Source organism: Anolis sagrei, chromosome 1, assembly GCF_037176765.1.
Source record: "Anolis sagrei isolate rAnoSag1 chromosome 1, rAnoSag1.mat, whole genome shotgun sequence".
In the NCBI taxonomy this organism is placed as follows: domain Eukaryota; kingdom Metazoa; phylum Chordata; class Lepidosauria; order Squamata; family Dactyloidae; genus Anolis; species Anolis sagrei.
The window spans coordinates 32,514,100-32,530,296 of NC_090021.1; the positions used below are offsets into that span (position 1 = coordinate 32,514,100).

Here is a 16,197-nt window from a genome sequence, read left to right on the forward strand (position 1 = left end):
GACAAAATAGGTCCGGGTAGGAACGCAGCCTCCCCCGCTTGTAGTTCCGGGTGAAACGATGGGGGCGGTGGATTGTCACTGTCACCTCGCGGCTCCGGAGTTTCAAGGGGTGAGTTCGGCAGGAAGGAGAGAAGGCCTCTGGGTGCAGCTACACCAGGCATGGGCCAGCTTGAGCCCTCCAGGTGTTTTGGACTACAACTCCCACCATTCCTAACAGCCTCAGGCCCCTTCCTGCCATTCATTCCACAGTGTAGGCCAGGCATGAGCAAACTTGGCCCCTCCAGATGTTTTGGACTACAACTCCCACCATTCCTAACAGCCTCAGGCCCCTTCCTGCCATTCATTCCACAGTGTAGGCCAGGCATGAGCAAACTTGGCCCCTCCAGATGTTTTGGACTACAACTCCCACCATTCCTAACAGCCTCAGGCCCTGATGTTTCGCCTGCATCTATGGCAAGCATCCTCTGAGGATGCTTGCCATAGATGCAGGCAAAACGTCAGGGCCTGAGGCTGTTAGGAATGGTGGGAGTTGTAGTCCAAAACACCTGGAGGGGCCAAGTTGGCCCATGACTGATTTGGAGAAACCAGTTGTTGTGCTCTTTCAAGTCATCATTTAATGACCCAAAGCTGAACCTATCACAGAAATTTCTTGGTAAGATTTATTCATGGATGGTTTCCCTTTGACTCCTTCTGAGACTCTTCTACACTGCCCTTATATCCCAGGATCAGATTGCAGATTACACAAGCCAACAATTATTTTTTCATCAGATATGATTTTAGGTCATTCTTATGAATTCAGATTTGTGTTTATTTTTTCTCCATTGTGTCTAGTTTTTGGAATGAGACTTATTGAATAATTAATGCATTTATGCACTGATATTAATAGAATATAATTGATATCAGTGCATAAATGCATTAATTATTCGATTAGCCTCATCGCAAAAACTACACGTGATAGAGAAGATAAACACAGATCTGAATTCGGTGCAAAAAACTCTATAAGAATGACCTAAAATCATATCTGATAAAAATACTTGTTGGCTTGGGGTTAGTTAGATTTTGTTGATATCAGTTCTTAAAGGCATTAATTATTCAATTGTCCTCATCGCAAAAACTACATGTGATAGAGAAAAAAGATTTTATATTCACATGACCCTTCCTATTCAGTATAAGATAGACGATAGATTTTATATTTACATGTGTAAGGTGTCACTGAAAGAAGGAAAAACAAATGTACACTTTGGTTCTTTCAAGCTTCTTATTTTAAAATATATTTCAGGACATAGAGTGTGTATTGGAAGAAGCAAGGAAGGTATGTAAATGTATGTTTTTGTAAACGACAAGTTTTTCCATTTCTCATGTTCTGTTAGTTTTTGGACATTTGTTTAGTTTGTATCCAATATATCTTTCGCTTACTCTAGTCCATGGCATGTACCACAAAGGAAAGAAGGAAAGATGGTAGGTAGACAGTGAGTTGTTGTTGTTCATTCGTTCAGTCGTCTCCGACTCTTTGTGACCTCATGGACCAGCCCACACCAGAGCTCCCTGTCGGCCGTCACCACCCCCAGCTCCTTCAAGGTCAGTCCAGTCACTTCAAGGATGCCATCCATCCATCTTGCCCTTGGTCGGCCCCTCTTCCTTTTGCCTTCCACTTTCCCTAGCATAATTGTCTTCTCTAGGCTTTCCTGTCTCCTCATGATGTGGCCAAAGTACTTCAACTTTGTCTCTAGTATCCTTCCCTCCAGTGAGCAGCCGGGCTTTATTTCCTGGAGGATGGACTGGTTGGAGCTTCTCGCAGTCCAATGCACTCTCAGAACTTTCCTCCAGCACCACAGCTCAAAATCATTGATCTTCCTTCGCTCAGCCTTCCCTAAGGTCCAGCTCTCACATCCGTAGGTTACTACAGGGAATACCATGGCTTTGACTAGGCGGATCTTTGTTGTCAGTCTGAGGTCTCTACTCTTTACTATTTTATCGAGACTGGACATTGCTCTCCTCCCAAGAAGTAAGCGTCTTCTGATTTCCTGGCCACAGTCTGCATCTGCAGAAATCTTTGCGCCTAGAAATACAGAGTCTGTCACGGCCTCCACATTTTCTCCCTCTATTTCCCAATTGTCAATCATTCCTGTTGCCATAATCTTGGTTTTTTTTTATGTTTAGCTGCAACCCAGTTAATCAGAACATCCCGTTAAAAGCATTAAAGGTTTTTGCTTGGAAAAGTTTATTTGGTTGGGCTACAACTTCCTTGTGTTACTAAAAGCAGTTCAAGCTATTTAAACCAATTTGTAATTGTGTTTATTTCTATTCTTTTTATTTCTAAAAGAACAAAATGTTTTCTTCTTTGTTGACAGTTTTTTTTTATTTGAATAATATTCTCTGTGCAACTGTAACTGACATTTGAGGTATCCTGCTTCATTATATCACTAGAGGCTGAACCCACAATAAAACTCCAGTTTTGGTCCTGAAATCTCAGGATGACCCTATATCCAAGCTACTATTGAAATGAAAACCATTTGTTTAAAAAATAGCATTGAAATTTTTATTTTCAAATGCATATGCTTAGAATCAAGGAATCGTAAGACTTTTATTAATTGTTCTATTTTTTTGTTCTTTCAGTCAAAAATATTGGCCCTGGTAGCAGTTGCTGAACATTCTGGAGATTTTGAAAAAATTATTCACCTTTCAGAACGGTACTGAAATGTCCAGTTCTTTAGCCTCTCCTACATGGGATGAAAAATGCTGCACGGTAGAATCCAAAGAAACACGCAGAGTTCCTAGTTGAGTTTTGGAGTATACCTCTTAAACAACAATTCACTAATTTTGCAACTGAAGATGTGGGTTTAGTGCTTGCAGGGATCTTACTGTAGTCACAAAATAGAAATTTGAATAAACTGTTGCTAATATTTAAGCAACCAGACTAAGAATAATAATAACCAGTTGCTTTCTTACATCATTCTAATATAGATATCCTGTTTTTTAAACCTGAAATTGCAAACATTTCATTTCATAGTAATTCATATCCGACACCTTTGATCTTTTTGAATGTCCTCCAGGCACTCAGGATTTGTCTTTGGATGTTTGGGGATCCATCCAATTCAAAGCAGTTCAACAGGTCAAGAACGCAGTGTTACTTTGCAGGTGACATGGAGATAAGTTAAATTGCTGTATCATTTTTGTAGTGTTTCTTATTTTCCCAGCTACTTTTTAGGCTGTGTTCTAAGGCCACATACCAGTAATGTGTTATGTCACTGTTCATATTTTGCTTTTTATTCAAAGTGAGATGATGAGGGGAAGTACATTTTTTAGAAAGTGGGACACCTTTGTGTTCTCCACCAATTTATTTCTAGGCTTTTTTCGCCCATTCCATTTTTTGGTCTTTACTCTCTTTTGCCCATATTTATGGAAGATTACACAAGCATTCAGCCCATATCCGTTTTCTATATGCAGGAAAATTGACTTGTTCTTAATTTATATGTGTAACTCATTTAAACTTTACCAAAATTATTTTAACCCTTTCTCAAACTGTGCAACCCAGGTCTGCAGTGAGTTAATAAGCCAACCTGGCAACTTTCTAAAACATATTAAAATAATACTTTCATGTATTGTAATCTTGAATTTATTATAGGCCCAGAGGGCAGCATTAAATATGGCATGATAGATTTTAGATTAAAAAGAACCTAGGATTGTGTCCATTGAAGATTATAACTTTTCCAAGTTTGATTCTTTTATCATTTATACTAGTTCTTTCTGCAGGACCTGGATGAAGCATTGCCACTCATCGAACTCTATAAGGACCATTTATTGGCCATAGGAGAGGTAAGCAGAATCGCCAAAAACGTTATGCTTTAAGTTTTATCCCTGCTTCATGTGTACAGTACTGTTCTTCTTATGTAGTAAGCCTTGGGTGGAACATTTCTGATCATTTTAACTTAGATCTAAGCCTTACAGAGTTAAATGGGATTTCTTTCCTTGTAAATATCCCTAGGATTACAACCATTCAGAACAAACCTGTGCTTGTTTACTTAGAATTAAGGCTAACTACATTGGGGAGCTTATAAGGATGTGTAGTATGACCACTTTAGGCTGTGTCCCTATGCCTACTTATCTGGGAATAAATCCAGTGTGGTGTCATGGTTTGAGCATTGCACTATGACTTTTGATATCATGGTATGAATCCCAGCTCAGCCATGCACACCCACTAGGTGACCTTGGGTAAATTACATTATCTCAGCCTCAGAGGTAGGCAAAGGCAAACCTTGCTCTGAATAAAAATTACCAAGATAACACCAAGATAGGATTCCCTTTGGATCACTATAAGTCGGAAACGACTAGAAGGCACACAACAGCAAATCTATTAAATTTAAAAAGCCTATTTTGTGTAGACGTTCATAGGATTGTCCTTTAGAAGATAATAAGCTTAGCTTGTTAGAAATATGTGGAACAAACACTTCTATGTGTAGTTTTCTGGGTATATACTTAGCCCCTGGTGGCACAGTGGGTTAAACTGCTGAGCTGCTGAATTTGCTGACCGAAAGGTCGGCGGTTCAAATTTGGGGAGCGGAGTGAGCTCCTGCTGTTAGCCTCAGCTTCTTCCAACCTAGCAGTTCAAAAACATGCAAATAGGTACCGCTTTAGCTGAAAGGTAATGGTGCTCCATGCAGTCATGCTGGCCACATGACCTAGGAGTCATCTACAGACAACGCCAGCTCTTTGGCTTAGAAATTGAGATTAGCACCACCCCCCAGAGCTGGACATGACTAGACTTAATGTCAGGGGAAACCTTTACCTTTTATACATGGCTGTCATTTTAGCTACTCTTCCAGACAGTATGCATGTGCTACAGCATTCCTATTTAGGACTATCATACATAATATATGCATTCTGTGAACAATGAAAGACAGGACACAAATATTTAATGAACGTTTCAGATATGGGATTTATATTACACATATATACATGATGTGTAATATAATCGTCATGCATGATGATTTTTTCTTATGTATGTAAGTTGGAACAGATACATTTTTAAGTGTACCTCCCGCCATATATATGCTTCGAATAGCATAGGGAAGGGTTAACATCCCTGTGGTATTTGTTTTGCTGTCTGTGCCCCTGTTCGGAAGATTTCACTGCACTTTCTGTCCTTGTAATAATTGGATTTTAGGAAATTTGGCTTGTTGAGGAAACAAGAATTGAGGATAACGCTTCAGTGGAGATACCTTTTCCCCCATGACAACTCTTTCAGGAGTGATTTCTCTCACTTCCTTTTGTCTCGCCCCCGTTCTTAACTATAAGTCATTTGTAAATTGGATGTTTGTACCTTGGGGCCTGCCTGTATTATTAAAAACTTGATTACATTTAGAGTAGAAATAGAGAGTGTGTGGCCTACGTTTGTGAAACTGCCATTCTCATTGGCTGTGCTGGCTAGCATTGATGGAATTTGTAACCTAACAATATTAAGAGGGTCCTACTCATTTGGGTTTATTTTAATTATAGCTCCTAGGTGAGTCTAGTTTGAGTGGATAGAAAAGAGACTAATTTTTCCATTCTTCCTCCAGGTTGGTTTGGATTTCACACCAAGGATTGCCAGCACTGAAGAACAGAAGGAAGGGCAAAGACAGGTCTTGATCAAACAGATTCAACTGGCAAAACAACTAGATTTGCCTTTGTAGGTCTTATAAGATGTTCATTGCAAGAAAGGTTATTATTTGTATCTGTAGGAGGATAATACCACATTCCTAATGTTTTGAAATTGTCAAGTTCAAGTTACTGATTAGTCTAGGTGCTATTGGAACTGCATTGATTTTCTTAAAATTGCAGCTTACATAAATCTGACACCAATTGAGATAAAACGTTGCTCTTGCATTTTCAGGGTAATTGGCTGTTTTGTTGTATAATATTTGTATAGTTTTTTGAGGTTTCTCTAGGCATTGTACTAATAACTGTTTTCCCCTCTCTCCACCCCATTCTGCTATAATCAGCAGCTTAATGTTACATCAAAAATACCGTTGTTTACTTGTTTATGTAACCTTTCATGATAAATATGTCCTGAGGATATATGCTGGATAATGATAAGTTAAAACCTCCTTATTCAATCAAGCCTAAAATTGTAAGAAATGATCAGATGCCATTCAAGTAATTGGCTTATTGGAGTATGAAAGTCCAACTCTTTTTTAAAAAATCTGCTGCTGTCTTTTATTCTCTTTATTTATATCAGAAATGTCCACTCCCGCTCAGCCGGAAGGCCAACAATTAATCTCTTAAAGGAACAAGGTATTATTTGGTTTTAGTGGGGCTTTTTAATTATCTGTGGGTTTTTTTCTTCTTCAAAATTCATGAAAACCTGGTAGGAAACCAGCCAAACTTACTGTGTGGAAGCAGAGTCAACTTTTCTCATATGATATTACACAAGAAACCTTTTCCTGTTTCATTGTCATGTCCAGAATAATTCTTAACTCTAGACACTAGTCTGGATGCATGAAGGTCACAAAAGTTTCACTTTCGGGAAATCCTGTCTTTGGCGCAAACAGTTGTACCCTTGGGTCAGGACTATCATCACTTACAGCCAGCATAGCCAGTGGTGTGAGACCATGGGTCTTGCATTTCAACAACTTCCAGAGAGCCAAAGGTCCCCTATTTCTGATGTAGCAGTATGAAAATCATAGCACTTAAAATGTGCTTATTGTACTCTTTGAAAAACAATCTATTACCTGCATTGTTATATAATAATAATAATCATCATCATCATCTTTATTTATATTCTGCCCTTTTCCCCAAGGGGACTCAGAGCAGATTACAGCATATAAACAGACACAGGCAAACATTCAATGCCTTGTTACAGTGAAATACAATTGAAAACAAATAACACAGACAAAGGCAAAGGTTTCTCCGTTTATTTCTGGTTCTGGGGAAGGTGCTCTTCTCCATTTCCAAGCCGAGGAGTCTGCATTGTCCATAGACACCTCCTGGTCTTGTGGCCACCATGACTGTATGAAGCGTCCTTTTTGCCTTTCCTGCCAAGGCAGTACATTGATCTAATCACATCTGCGTGTTTTTGAACTGATGGGTTGGCAGGAGCTAGGGATAACAGTGGGAGCTCACCCCAATCCGCAGATTCGAGCTGCCAACCTTCAGCAGGTCAGCAGTTCAACAGCACAAGGGTATAACCCATTGCACCACCGTGGCCCCAGCTGCTTATGAACTGCCCTAGCTGCTTTAGCCAAAAAGTGGTGTGCAGATTACTCTCGTGGCATAAAATAGAGCCGCAAAAAACACTGCTGCTGTATGTTAGGTAGATTAGGCTGAGGGGTAGTGACTGATCCAAAGTCATACAAAGAGCTTCAAAATTCAGTGAGGACTTTAACTTTGGTCTCCCTAATATTAGTGCAGTGCTCTAATTACAGTGACTACAAAGGTTCTACAACATCATCTATTTCTGATATTCCCAAACTTCTGACATAAGTGTTAGTTCTGACCACTACAAGGATGTGTCCAGAGAAAGGTGACCAAAATAATCAAAGGTTTGGAAGCCAAACCCAACGAGGGTCTGTGTAGGGAGCTGGCTTTGTTTAGATTATAGAAAAGAAGGCTGAGAGGGGACATCAGACCCATGGCAGGGGGTTGGACTGGATGGCAGTTGTGGTGTCTTCCAATTATTATTTTCTTATTCTAGATATTCTATTCGGAAGACTAGTATTAATTTTTTTGACTCTTGTGGTTTTCCTTAGGTGCTGAGAGGGTGCTGCTCCATGCCTTTGATGGAAGGCCATCAGTGGCTATGGAAGGGGTGATGGCTGGGTACTTTTTCTCCATTCCTCCTTCCATTGTAAGGAGTGAACAGGTGAGATTGAAGAGGTTCCTCCATGAGATTTCTTCTCTGTAGCCTAGAAGAATTTCTACATAGGTGGAATGGGGAATGTTCAGCCCTCAAGGTATTATTGGACTGCAGTCCCTATCAACCCTAGTTAATTTAGCCAGTTTAAGAAGTAATCATTAGAAGTATAGTCCATAAATATGTGGAGAGCAAACTATTCTCCATCCCTGTTATTAAACAAAAAACAGAAGGGCCTTTGCTGGTCCCCTTTAAGGGGTGTGTGTGTTGTAGAGAAGTTAGACTCAGGCTAGACAGTCCCTTCATCTTCAGATGCTCCTGTCATTACAGAGATTATGAAGTCTGGTTCCCTTTACCATGTTTCATGGTTTAAATCAGGGGTCTTCAAACTAAGGTGCGGGGGCCAGATACTGCCCTCCAAGGTCATTTACCTGGCCCTCGCTCAGGGTCAACCTAAGTCTGAAACAACTTGAAAGCACACAACAACAGCAACAACAATCCTATCTCATCAGCCAAAAGCAGGCCCACACTTCCCATTGAAATACTAACAAGTTTATATTTGTTAAAATTGTTCTTCATTTTAATTAATGTATTACTTTTAAGTGTTATTTGCACTACAAATAAGATATATGCAGTGTGCATAGGAATTCATTCATGGTTTTCTTAAAAAATTATAATCCGGTCCTCCAACATTTTGAGGGACTGTGACCTGGCCCTCTGTTTAAAAAGTTTGAGGACCCCTGGTTTAAATGTATTAGTTGAGTATATAACCTAATATAGGTATACCTCAGTAATGAAGTAGATATATTCCTCGGTTGTACTTCTAACAGAAACAATGATACCAGAGGTAGGAATAACATGGAAAGAATATGGATGGGTTCCTACACCACCAAAAAAGAGATCAGTTCAACATGAACCCCTATATTGAGAGAAAGGCAGGATAAAAATAAGTAAAGAAATAAATAATGTTTCAATAAAGATTTAATTCAAAACTAACATTAAGAACATGTGTAATGAAACAACCAGATCAATTAAGCCTGGTGACAGTAAACAAATCATTTTTAATCTTCTAGAGACCACTTCCAAGTTTCTTTGAGAGGAAAAAAGAGAGGCAGCTAGGTTGGACTTCTGTAAAAAGACTTTGTAGAAAGGAGCTTGTTTGTCAGAGTCTTTTTAATTGAGGTATGCCTGTATCTTTGGACAAAACCTCCAAGGTTAGTTTAAGAAACATGGAGGTACTAAGTTAAGTCAGGTTCAAAACACACTATAACATTTCAAAAAAAATAATACAAGGGTTATCCAAAAAGTAAGGTTACAAGGCACGTAGCTCTTGCAGGGAATTTTCGCAGGGGAAGTTGGTATCACTGTTGTGTAGCGGGAAACCAGCGGAAGCGAACGAGCAGTTCCAGTTATCAGTAGCTCATCGACTGTTGTTGTGGTGAAGGGTAGAGATGAGAGGCCTCATTCAGTTTCCCTCCAAGTTCAAAGTTCGCGCTGTAATAAATGCTAAGGACATGAACGCCACTGCGATTCATCCTGAAATTGTTTCAGTTTATGGAGAGGACATACTGACAAGACAGCATGTGACAAAATGGGTATGGAATATATTGTGAGACCATGAAGAAACTTCACAGAGCCATCCAAAACAAACGTCATGGCATGCTGACAGCAGGAGTCTGTCTCCTTCATGACAATACTTGTCTGCACTCTGCTCATGCAACACAAGAGTTGTTGACTTCATTTGGTTGGGATGTTTTGAGCCACCCCTCTCACAACCCCAATCTTGTGTCCAGTGGCTATCATCTGTTCACTAAATTGGAGGAACACCTTGGTGGGAAACACTTTTCCAATGATGAGGTGAAATCGAAGTGACGAACTAGCTGAAAAAGGCGGAGAGAAACTTCTATGACATAGGCCTCAAAAACTTGTCCCACAGATGCCAAAATGTATTGAACTAAATGGTGATTATGAGGAAAAATAATGTAATACCTGTGCTGCAATCTATGTAAGTTTTATTAAAATATATTAATTTTTTTGTAGTTTTAAAAATCTTGTAACTTTACTTTCCAGATAACCCTTGTATATGCCATCTAACTATTATATCTTTATTTTCATAATTATGTAAAATGTTACTTAGTGGTCCTTTGTGATATGCAGTTCTGAGATTTAGTATGCTTAGTTGATGTTTACATCTAACACTGGAATCCAACATTTTGGGAAACCTTTTCAATATGGGGAAGTGGGGCAGGAGATTTCCTACAGTAAAAAAACATACACATCCTTCTGAATGAAGTAATGTTGACTGCCAGGAAGGCTACTTGTTCTATTGGCTTGCAGTAGTTCTTTGTTCATTTACATGATGTATTATCATAAGATCTTTTTGTTTAGGATTTCGAGTAATGCTTTAATCTTTGGGGGATGTTCATTTTCCCTCCTGCAGCATATGGGAAAATTTAACCAACATTTGTTTTTATAAGGATTATAAACAAATCTGTGCAATCTGGGTAAACACCCCTCCCATTTATGGCCTGAAGATGGATATCCTGCTATTGTTATTGAAATGGACTTGGGATGCACACATGGACAAGTCAAGTGGAAATGCCTTTTCTCTTGTTATAATTCATTTCACTCCCAATTTAATAGACCAAATAATAGCCATATTTCAATGAAAACAGGAACTTGTCTTCCACGTAACTATAACCTAGAGTAGTTCTCATGATTCTTGATCTGTAGATGTATAATTCATTAGTTGTACTAACAATACAAAGTGTTTACAAAGGTTTTTATATATTACACCCAAAATAGAGCAAATAACTTGAAATATTATTCAAAAAATACTCAGAATGCAGTCAGGGATTCTTCTGAATTCTTCTGGAGAGGACTGTACTCTTTGATTGCAGCCCTATAAATATTTACTTGGTATTAAGTCCCATTAAATGCAATAAGACATTTTTATGAATAGAATTATATATACTTGTGCATTTATCATTTGATTAATCAAGTAACATGTTAAGAGCTTATTTTTACCAGTTATTTTAAGAATTAAGAACACTTGCTTATTTCTACAAGCTGTTCAGCTCTCATGTTCCTGAAACAGGGAATGGAAAAGATCTTAAGAGTGTGGTTTTTTTTTCTTCCAGTGACTGGCAATGGATAGGTTAATGAAGAAAAACTATTTCCTATCCTTAAAGGATAATTTGAAGTCAGGTTTTGGGGTAAATTATTAATATTTTAATTATAGTTGTTTGGGTAAAAGAATAGTTTGTTATTTAGTGGAAAACTCTATTTTAATACAAAAATGAAGGTCACCATGTTAGTCTGTAAGTACAAAATAGAATCCAAAGTCCAAAAATGGGCAATCCAGTTATTAAGACCAACTATAATTCCACAGTATTATGCATATTTTAGCTTTCAAGCATTTTTAATGATTTGTTTTAATGCTTGATTATGCCTTCAGAGACTGCAGATGTTAATGGCCTATTTTATTTTCCTCAAGAAGCAGAAACTGGTAAAGCAGCTGCCTCTAGAAAACATTTGCCTAGAAACGGATTCTCCTGCACTAGGTCCTGAAAAACAGGTAAAGTATTAACCTGCATTTTTTTTACCAAGATCAGAAATAACACATAAAATGTAAGAAATAAATGGCAAAAGAAATGATGATGCATATAGTTCACATTTGAGAAGACATGAAGATGTCTTTAGCACAGCAGGTTAATCACTGTAGAGACATGTTTATTATAGAGTGTTTAATGTACTGTGTTTAAACTGTATTTAGGGTTTACATTAGTCGCTATGGCCTAACTGTAAGAGATAGGTTGCCATGGTAACAAGGCCTCAGAGGAGGTGGGCGGAGTTTAAGGAATAAAAGGTTTGAAAGCGACAGTTAATATTCAGTCCGGTGGATGAGACCCGGGGAAGAGGATCAGAGTCAGTTAGGGCTCTGGGTTGTGAAGCTGTGAGAATTCAGTTAGTTCTTAGGATTTGTGAATATTTCTTCAGCAAGAGAGCTGAAGGTGTTACCTTGTTAGATTGCTTAGGTTAAAAGAATCTAACAGAAGGGGTTTTAAGGATCGCCAGTAAGGAAAGACTGGTGATCAGTGGTTTGATCCGAGTATAGGACAACCAGTGTGGATATTCACAATAGGGAACTCTGAAGTAATAAAAGCACTTCACTAAAGAAGGAGTTTATAGAATTGTAACATCAGTAGCTTGAATGTATCTCAAACCAGCCATTTTGTAACATCAAGCCTTGTGCCAAGTTCAAATTCTCAAAACTGCAACAATTACGTTCTGTTAACAATAAAACTTGTTCTCTTTGTATTTCAAACCTGCCTCCTCCATTGCTTTTATGCTTGGTGCATTCCACACTACCAAAATCACCTCACAACACAACTAAGGATAAACAGAGACATAAACCAGCGTCTCTAAACATATTGGTGGCAGCTTAATTGATATCTAAAAGAAGGTTCCTTACAAATATTGTTGGCATCAAGGAAAATTAGTACTTCCTCACATTTCAGTGGAAATAGTACTTCTTTACATAATTTGGTGCCAGCAGCTGGGAGGCTTCGTTACAATCACCAAGCTGCAATAAATCTTGCCAACCAAAAGATTGATAGTTCAAAGTCGGGGTCAGGGGGGCCTGACCTTAGCCCAGCTTCTGCCAGCCTATCAGTTCAAAAACAAATGTGAGTAGATAAAGGAACCAAATTAAAGCAGGGAGGTATTTTAGGCATGGCATTTCTATCAGAGAAAGGGGGATGCTCATACGAACAAAGAAAAACTACTTGGCATGGAGAAGGAGCGACAGCACCCACCCCATGGCCAGAACTACCTTCTGTCTGCCTTGGCAATGTCTTCATTACATAGTAAAAGGGCAGTCTTTGTGGATCTCAATCCCTGAAACCAAAGGACTTGGGAGGTTAAAAATGGGAAAGCCAACTTTAATGGTGGAGAAAGGAGAGTGGTGAAGTTAATAAGTCTCACCATGCAGTCAGAACCATTCTTTCAGCAGCCAATTCTAAAGATACATTTAATCCACAACAGATCTTGATGGAGAAACCATAATCCTATTTTTGTATTTCAGGTGAGAAATGAACCAAAGAATATCTTCATCGCTGCAGAATACATTGCTAAAATCAAAGGAATTTCAGTGGAAGATGTTTTACACAAAACAACACAGAATGCACTGAAGGTTTTCCCCAAATTGAAAAGTATCCTCCAGAAGTAGCAATGTCTTAATCTAAGGCAGGCAACACCCCTGTTATCTGGGAAATATGGACATAATACATATTGTCTTGAGTTCTTCTATTGTATCAGTTAGTTGACTAGTAGGACCAAAATAGAATATGTCATTCTGTTTTGCTTAATCTAATGACTTAATTTAATGAGAAAATTTAACCACAGCTATAATTTCACAATCATTCATTAATTCTGTTTGGGCCTAATAAGCAATAAAAGACCGAAGAAGAGATATTGGGAATTGAAAAGGCTGGAGATTGGATTTGACTCCTTTTTGAGTATAAAGCATGCACTCTTATAACTGAGCTAGACTGGGTCTGCTTGTTTCCCCAGTGTAACTTGTGGGATTTGTGAGAGAGCCAATGTCTAATGATAACTGCAGCTCTGAAATTAAAGAAAGCCGAAACAAGAACTGGAACATTCTTTAGAGATTTTTCCAGCAATCTGGGGCTAAGCAGTTATTGCTGGCTAGGAGCAAGAAAATGGGAGTAGCTAGTGAATGCCCTATTCTCCTTTGAGCAGCACATTTATCTATCCTCTCTTCACCCTGGTGGGAGCTATGCAGCTGTTTCCTACCTGATTCCTTTCCTTTCTGTGGAGAAAAAAAAAGAGGGAAGCTAGTTTTCTACATTATTTGTGCCTGCCTGCAACTAGCTATTATTGTCAGCCCTTTATGTTAATGAAATAAATCAGAGGGTTGCCTTGGGTTTTCTGGGCTGTATGGCCATTTTCCAGAAGCATTCTCTCCTGACGTTTCTGATGCTTCTGGAACATAGCCATACAGCCCAGAAAACTCACAGCAATCCAGTGATTTTGGCCATGAAAGCCTTCGACAACACAAAGAAACCAGAGCTGGAAAGAATTTTGAAACACAGATTGCTATTAGATAGCTTGGGACATCTGCCACAGAACATGGAAGCAGATGGAAAAAGACACCCGAATACAGATATTAATGTGGATTAACAGACAAAAAAAGAGCACCAAGGTTTTAAAGGGACTTTTATAGCTTTCACCAGAGAGTAGCTGAGCTCTAAGGAGGAAGCGGCTCTTCTTGGGCATTCGTCACCTTAGAAGACTCCTATGCATTGCCTTTCTGGATCCATTAACTATGCTGTAGCCAACTCTAGTTGTCCATTGTAAATGTGGACTCTCAGTACACTGTTTCCATAGCCAGACCTCCAAGGAGAATTCAAGAATGCAGTTGTGGAGAATGTTCTTATCAAACCACCCAGCTGCTTTTATCTCCATTAGAAATGAATATTTTGTAAAACTGAAACAATGACTGTTTGTCATGGAGGACAGGGGGGACTGGTTCTCCTAACCAGGAGAGGAATCTGCTGCTTCACTACCAGGGAATTTCTTCAATATATAGGTACTAGGCACCCATTTGTGCAAAGGTGTTATGCAATTAAAATGCTATTAGCATAGAACTACACAGGATTCTAACCTTCATAAATAGGAATGATAATGATGTACTTGCTATCTACTGTGTGGAGTGCATGGAATCCAGGTACATTTTTTCCGATAGATTCAGATTTATCTTGTGCCCTCATGAAAACAGAATCAGCTTAAGTCCCTGGTCCCTTCTTTCTAAGTGATGCTTTAGAATACAAATAAACCTGAGGCTGTTTTTCAGATCACTCACAGTTTCAGAAGCATAACATCAGAGATACGAGAAGCTGTTTTACTATGCTGAAAGGGTGGGCATGTTAAAGAAGGGACTGGCGAGGTCAGAATGGGATGCCACAAGCATGGAAATGGAAATTGAAGCAGCCTTTTTATGATTCCAGACAAACTACTTTCTCAGCCAGGGCCAACCAAAAGACTTTGTTGCCTGAAATGAAGGTCAAGACAACAACTTCCTCAATTTCACCTTGCCAACTAGATTGACAGTTGGTTTTTCTCTTTAATGCTGGTGATGAGGCAGAATCCTCCAACACTCCTGACAACAATAGTAAGAAAGCCTCAGCAGAATGGAAGCTGCTGTGGTAACCACTCCATACCTTTTAGCACTTGTTTCGCTCTGCCAATGATAGGACTGGCCCTTTTCACAGTTCCCCTGGGAAATGTATTTTTAATAGTTAGAATAATCTTGGTACATGTTCCACATTCAATATATTTATTTTCTAGCATGTATCCCTGTTATATACAAACTCCTATGGAACTGCCAAATTTCATCATGGGCTCACAAAAGCTATGCAAGCAAAACTCAAGTTGCAGCAGATTCTACCAAACTGGTAAAGCTTTAACTACAACCTTAATAGCAAACTAAATATCTACTACCAGAGAAGTGGTGTACAGAAAAAATACCATTAGAAGGTTGATCCAGGTGATGAATTGACAATAGCAATTATGAACACAACAATAGTGCATAATAGCTCAATGGAAGGGCCAGATGCACCAATGAAATCACAAGTCTTTAAAATGCACCTATAATCATGCAGTATTTATTTTTAAGCATTTCTCCTCATATTCATGGAAATATCAAATAGCAGTCAACAGCAACAAATTTCTGTTAGCCATTAGTCTTGCTACTGAAGAAATTGTTCAGCCCCGTAGCCATGCAACCAATGTTCAATTCACGTAATACACGTTGCTTACATGTGAACAGACTCTACATCCCTGTGGCATATGGTAAAATAGGTGAGAATTTGTCAGTTGGCTATATAGCACACAATAATCCCAAAGTTCAAGAAAGCAATGAAGAGTTTTCATGGCTGTACCTTCAGTTGGTCATTCACACAGTACCTTTGTCTTCATGAGTTCATGCTCAAGGAGAGGTGGGCACCAGTCACACACAAACACACACACATATATATGGAGAGGGGGGGGCGATTTTTTTAACAATAGCAAAATGATGAATTTTTTATTTGTGAATAAGATGTTCCCAAAGGCTGAGTAGATATAGTCTTCAGTCAAATAACATATATTTTCAGTAGGATCATCAATACAGCTTTCCATATCAACAGATTCTGCATCAATGGATTTCACCATTCATCGCTCGAAAATATATGTTTTAACATTCCAAAAGATTGACTTTGATCTTGCCATGACAAACAAGGGATACCATTTTATTATGTCACTAGCCATCCCCTGCCACGCGTTGCTGTGGCCCAGTCTGTGTA

The 16,197-nt window shown here is 38.8% G+C and overlaps 1 protein-coding gene across 5 annotated transcripts; it reads left to right on the forward strand.

The window, feature by feature from the left end:
• The first annotated feature begins 10 nt into the window (after positions 1-10).
• TATDN3 (TatD DNase domain containing 3) lies at positions 11-13,484 on the forward strand. 5 transcript variants are annotated; one of them, XM_067463702.1, is made up of 10 exons: positions 11-109; positions 1,280-1,312; positions 2,617-2,690; positions 3,054-3,138; positions 3,742-3,816; positions 5,559-5,668; positions 6,218-6,273; positions 7,728-7,840; positions 11,328-11,408; positions 12,918-13,484. In XM_067463702.1, the coding sequence occupies exons 1-10, from the start codon at positions 59-61 to the stop codon at positions 13,059-13,061; spliced, it is 822 nt and encodes a 273-aa protein (XP_067319803.1). In that variant the 5' UTR covers positions 11-58; the 3' UTR covers positions 13,062-13,484. The 5 variants fall into 5 exon arrangements, with proteins under 5 accessions (XP_067319803.1, XP_067319804.1, XP_067319806.1 ...); XM_067463703.1 differs by having other exon boundaries at positions 11,331-11,408; XM_067463705.1 differs by having other exon boundaries at positions 3,754-3,816.
• The last annotated feature ends 2,713 nt before the right edge of the window (positions 13,485-16,197 follow it).

What these genes read in the sequence shown, in the direction of transcription:
- TATDN3 (XM_067463702.1), top strand. Translation starts at nt 59, where the DNA reads ATGGGGGCGGTGGATTGTCACTGTCACCTCGCGGCTCCGGAGTTTCAA. An exon ending in AACGCAGTGTTACTTTGCAG is followed by an intron (nt 3,139 to 3,741) that starts GTGACATGGAGA and finishes CATTTATACTAG; the next exon opens with TTCTTTCTGCAGGACCTGGA. An exon ending in AAACAACTAGATTTGCCTTT is followed by an intron (nt 5,669 to 6,217) that starts GTAGGTCTTATA and finishes TATTTATATCAG; the next exon opens with AAATGTCCACTCCCGCTCAG.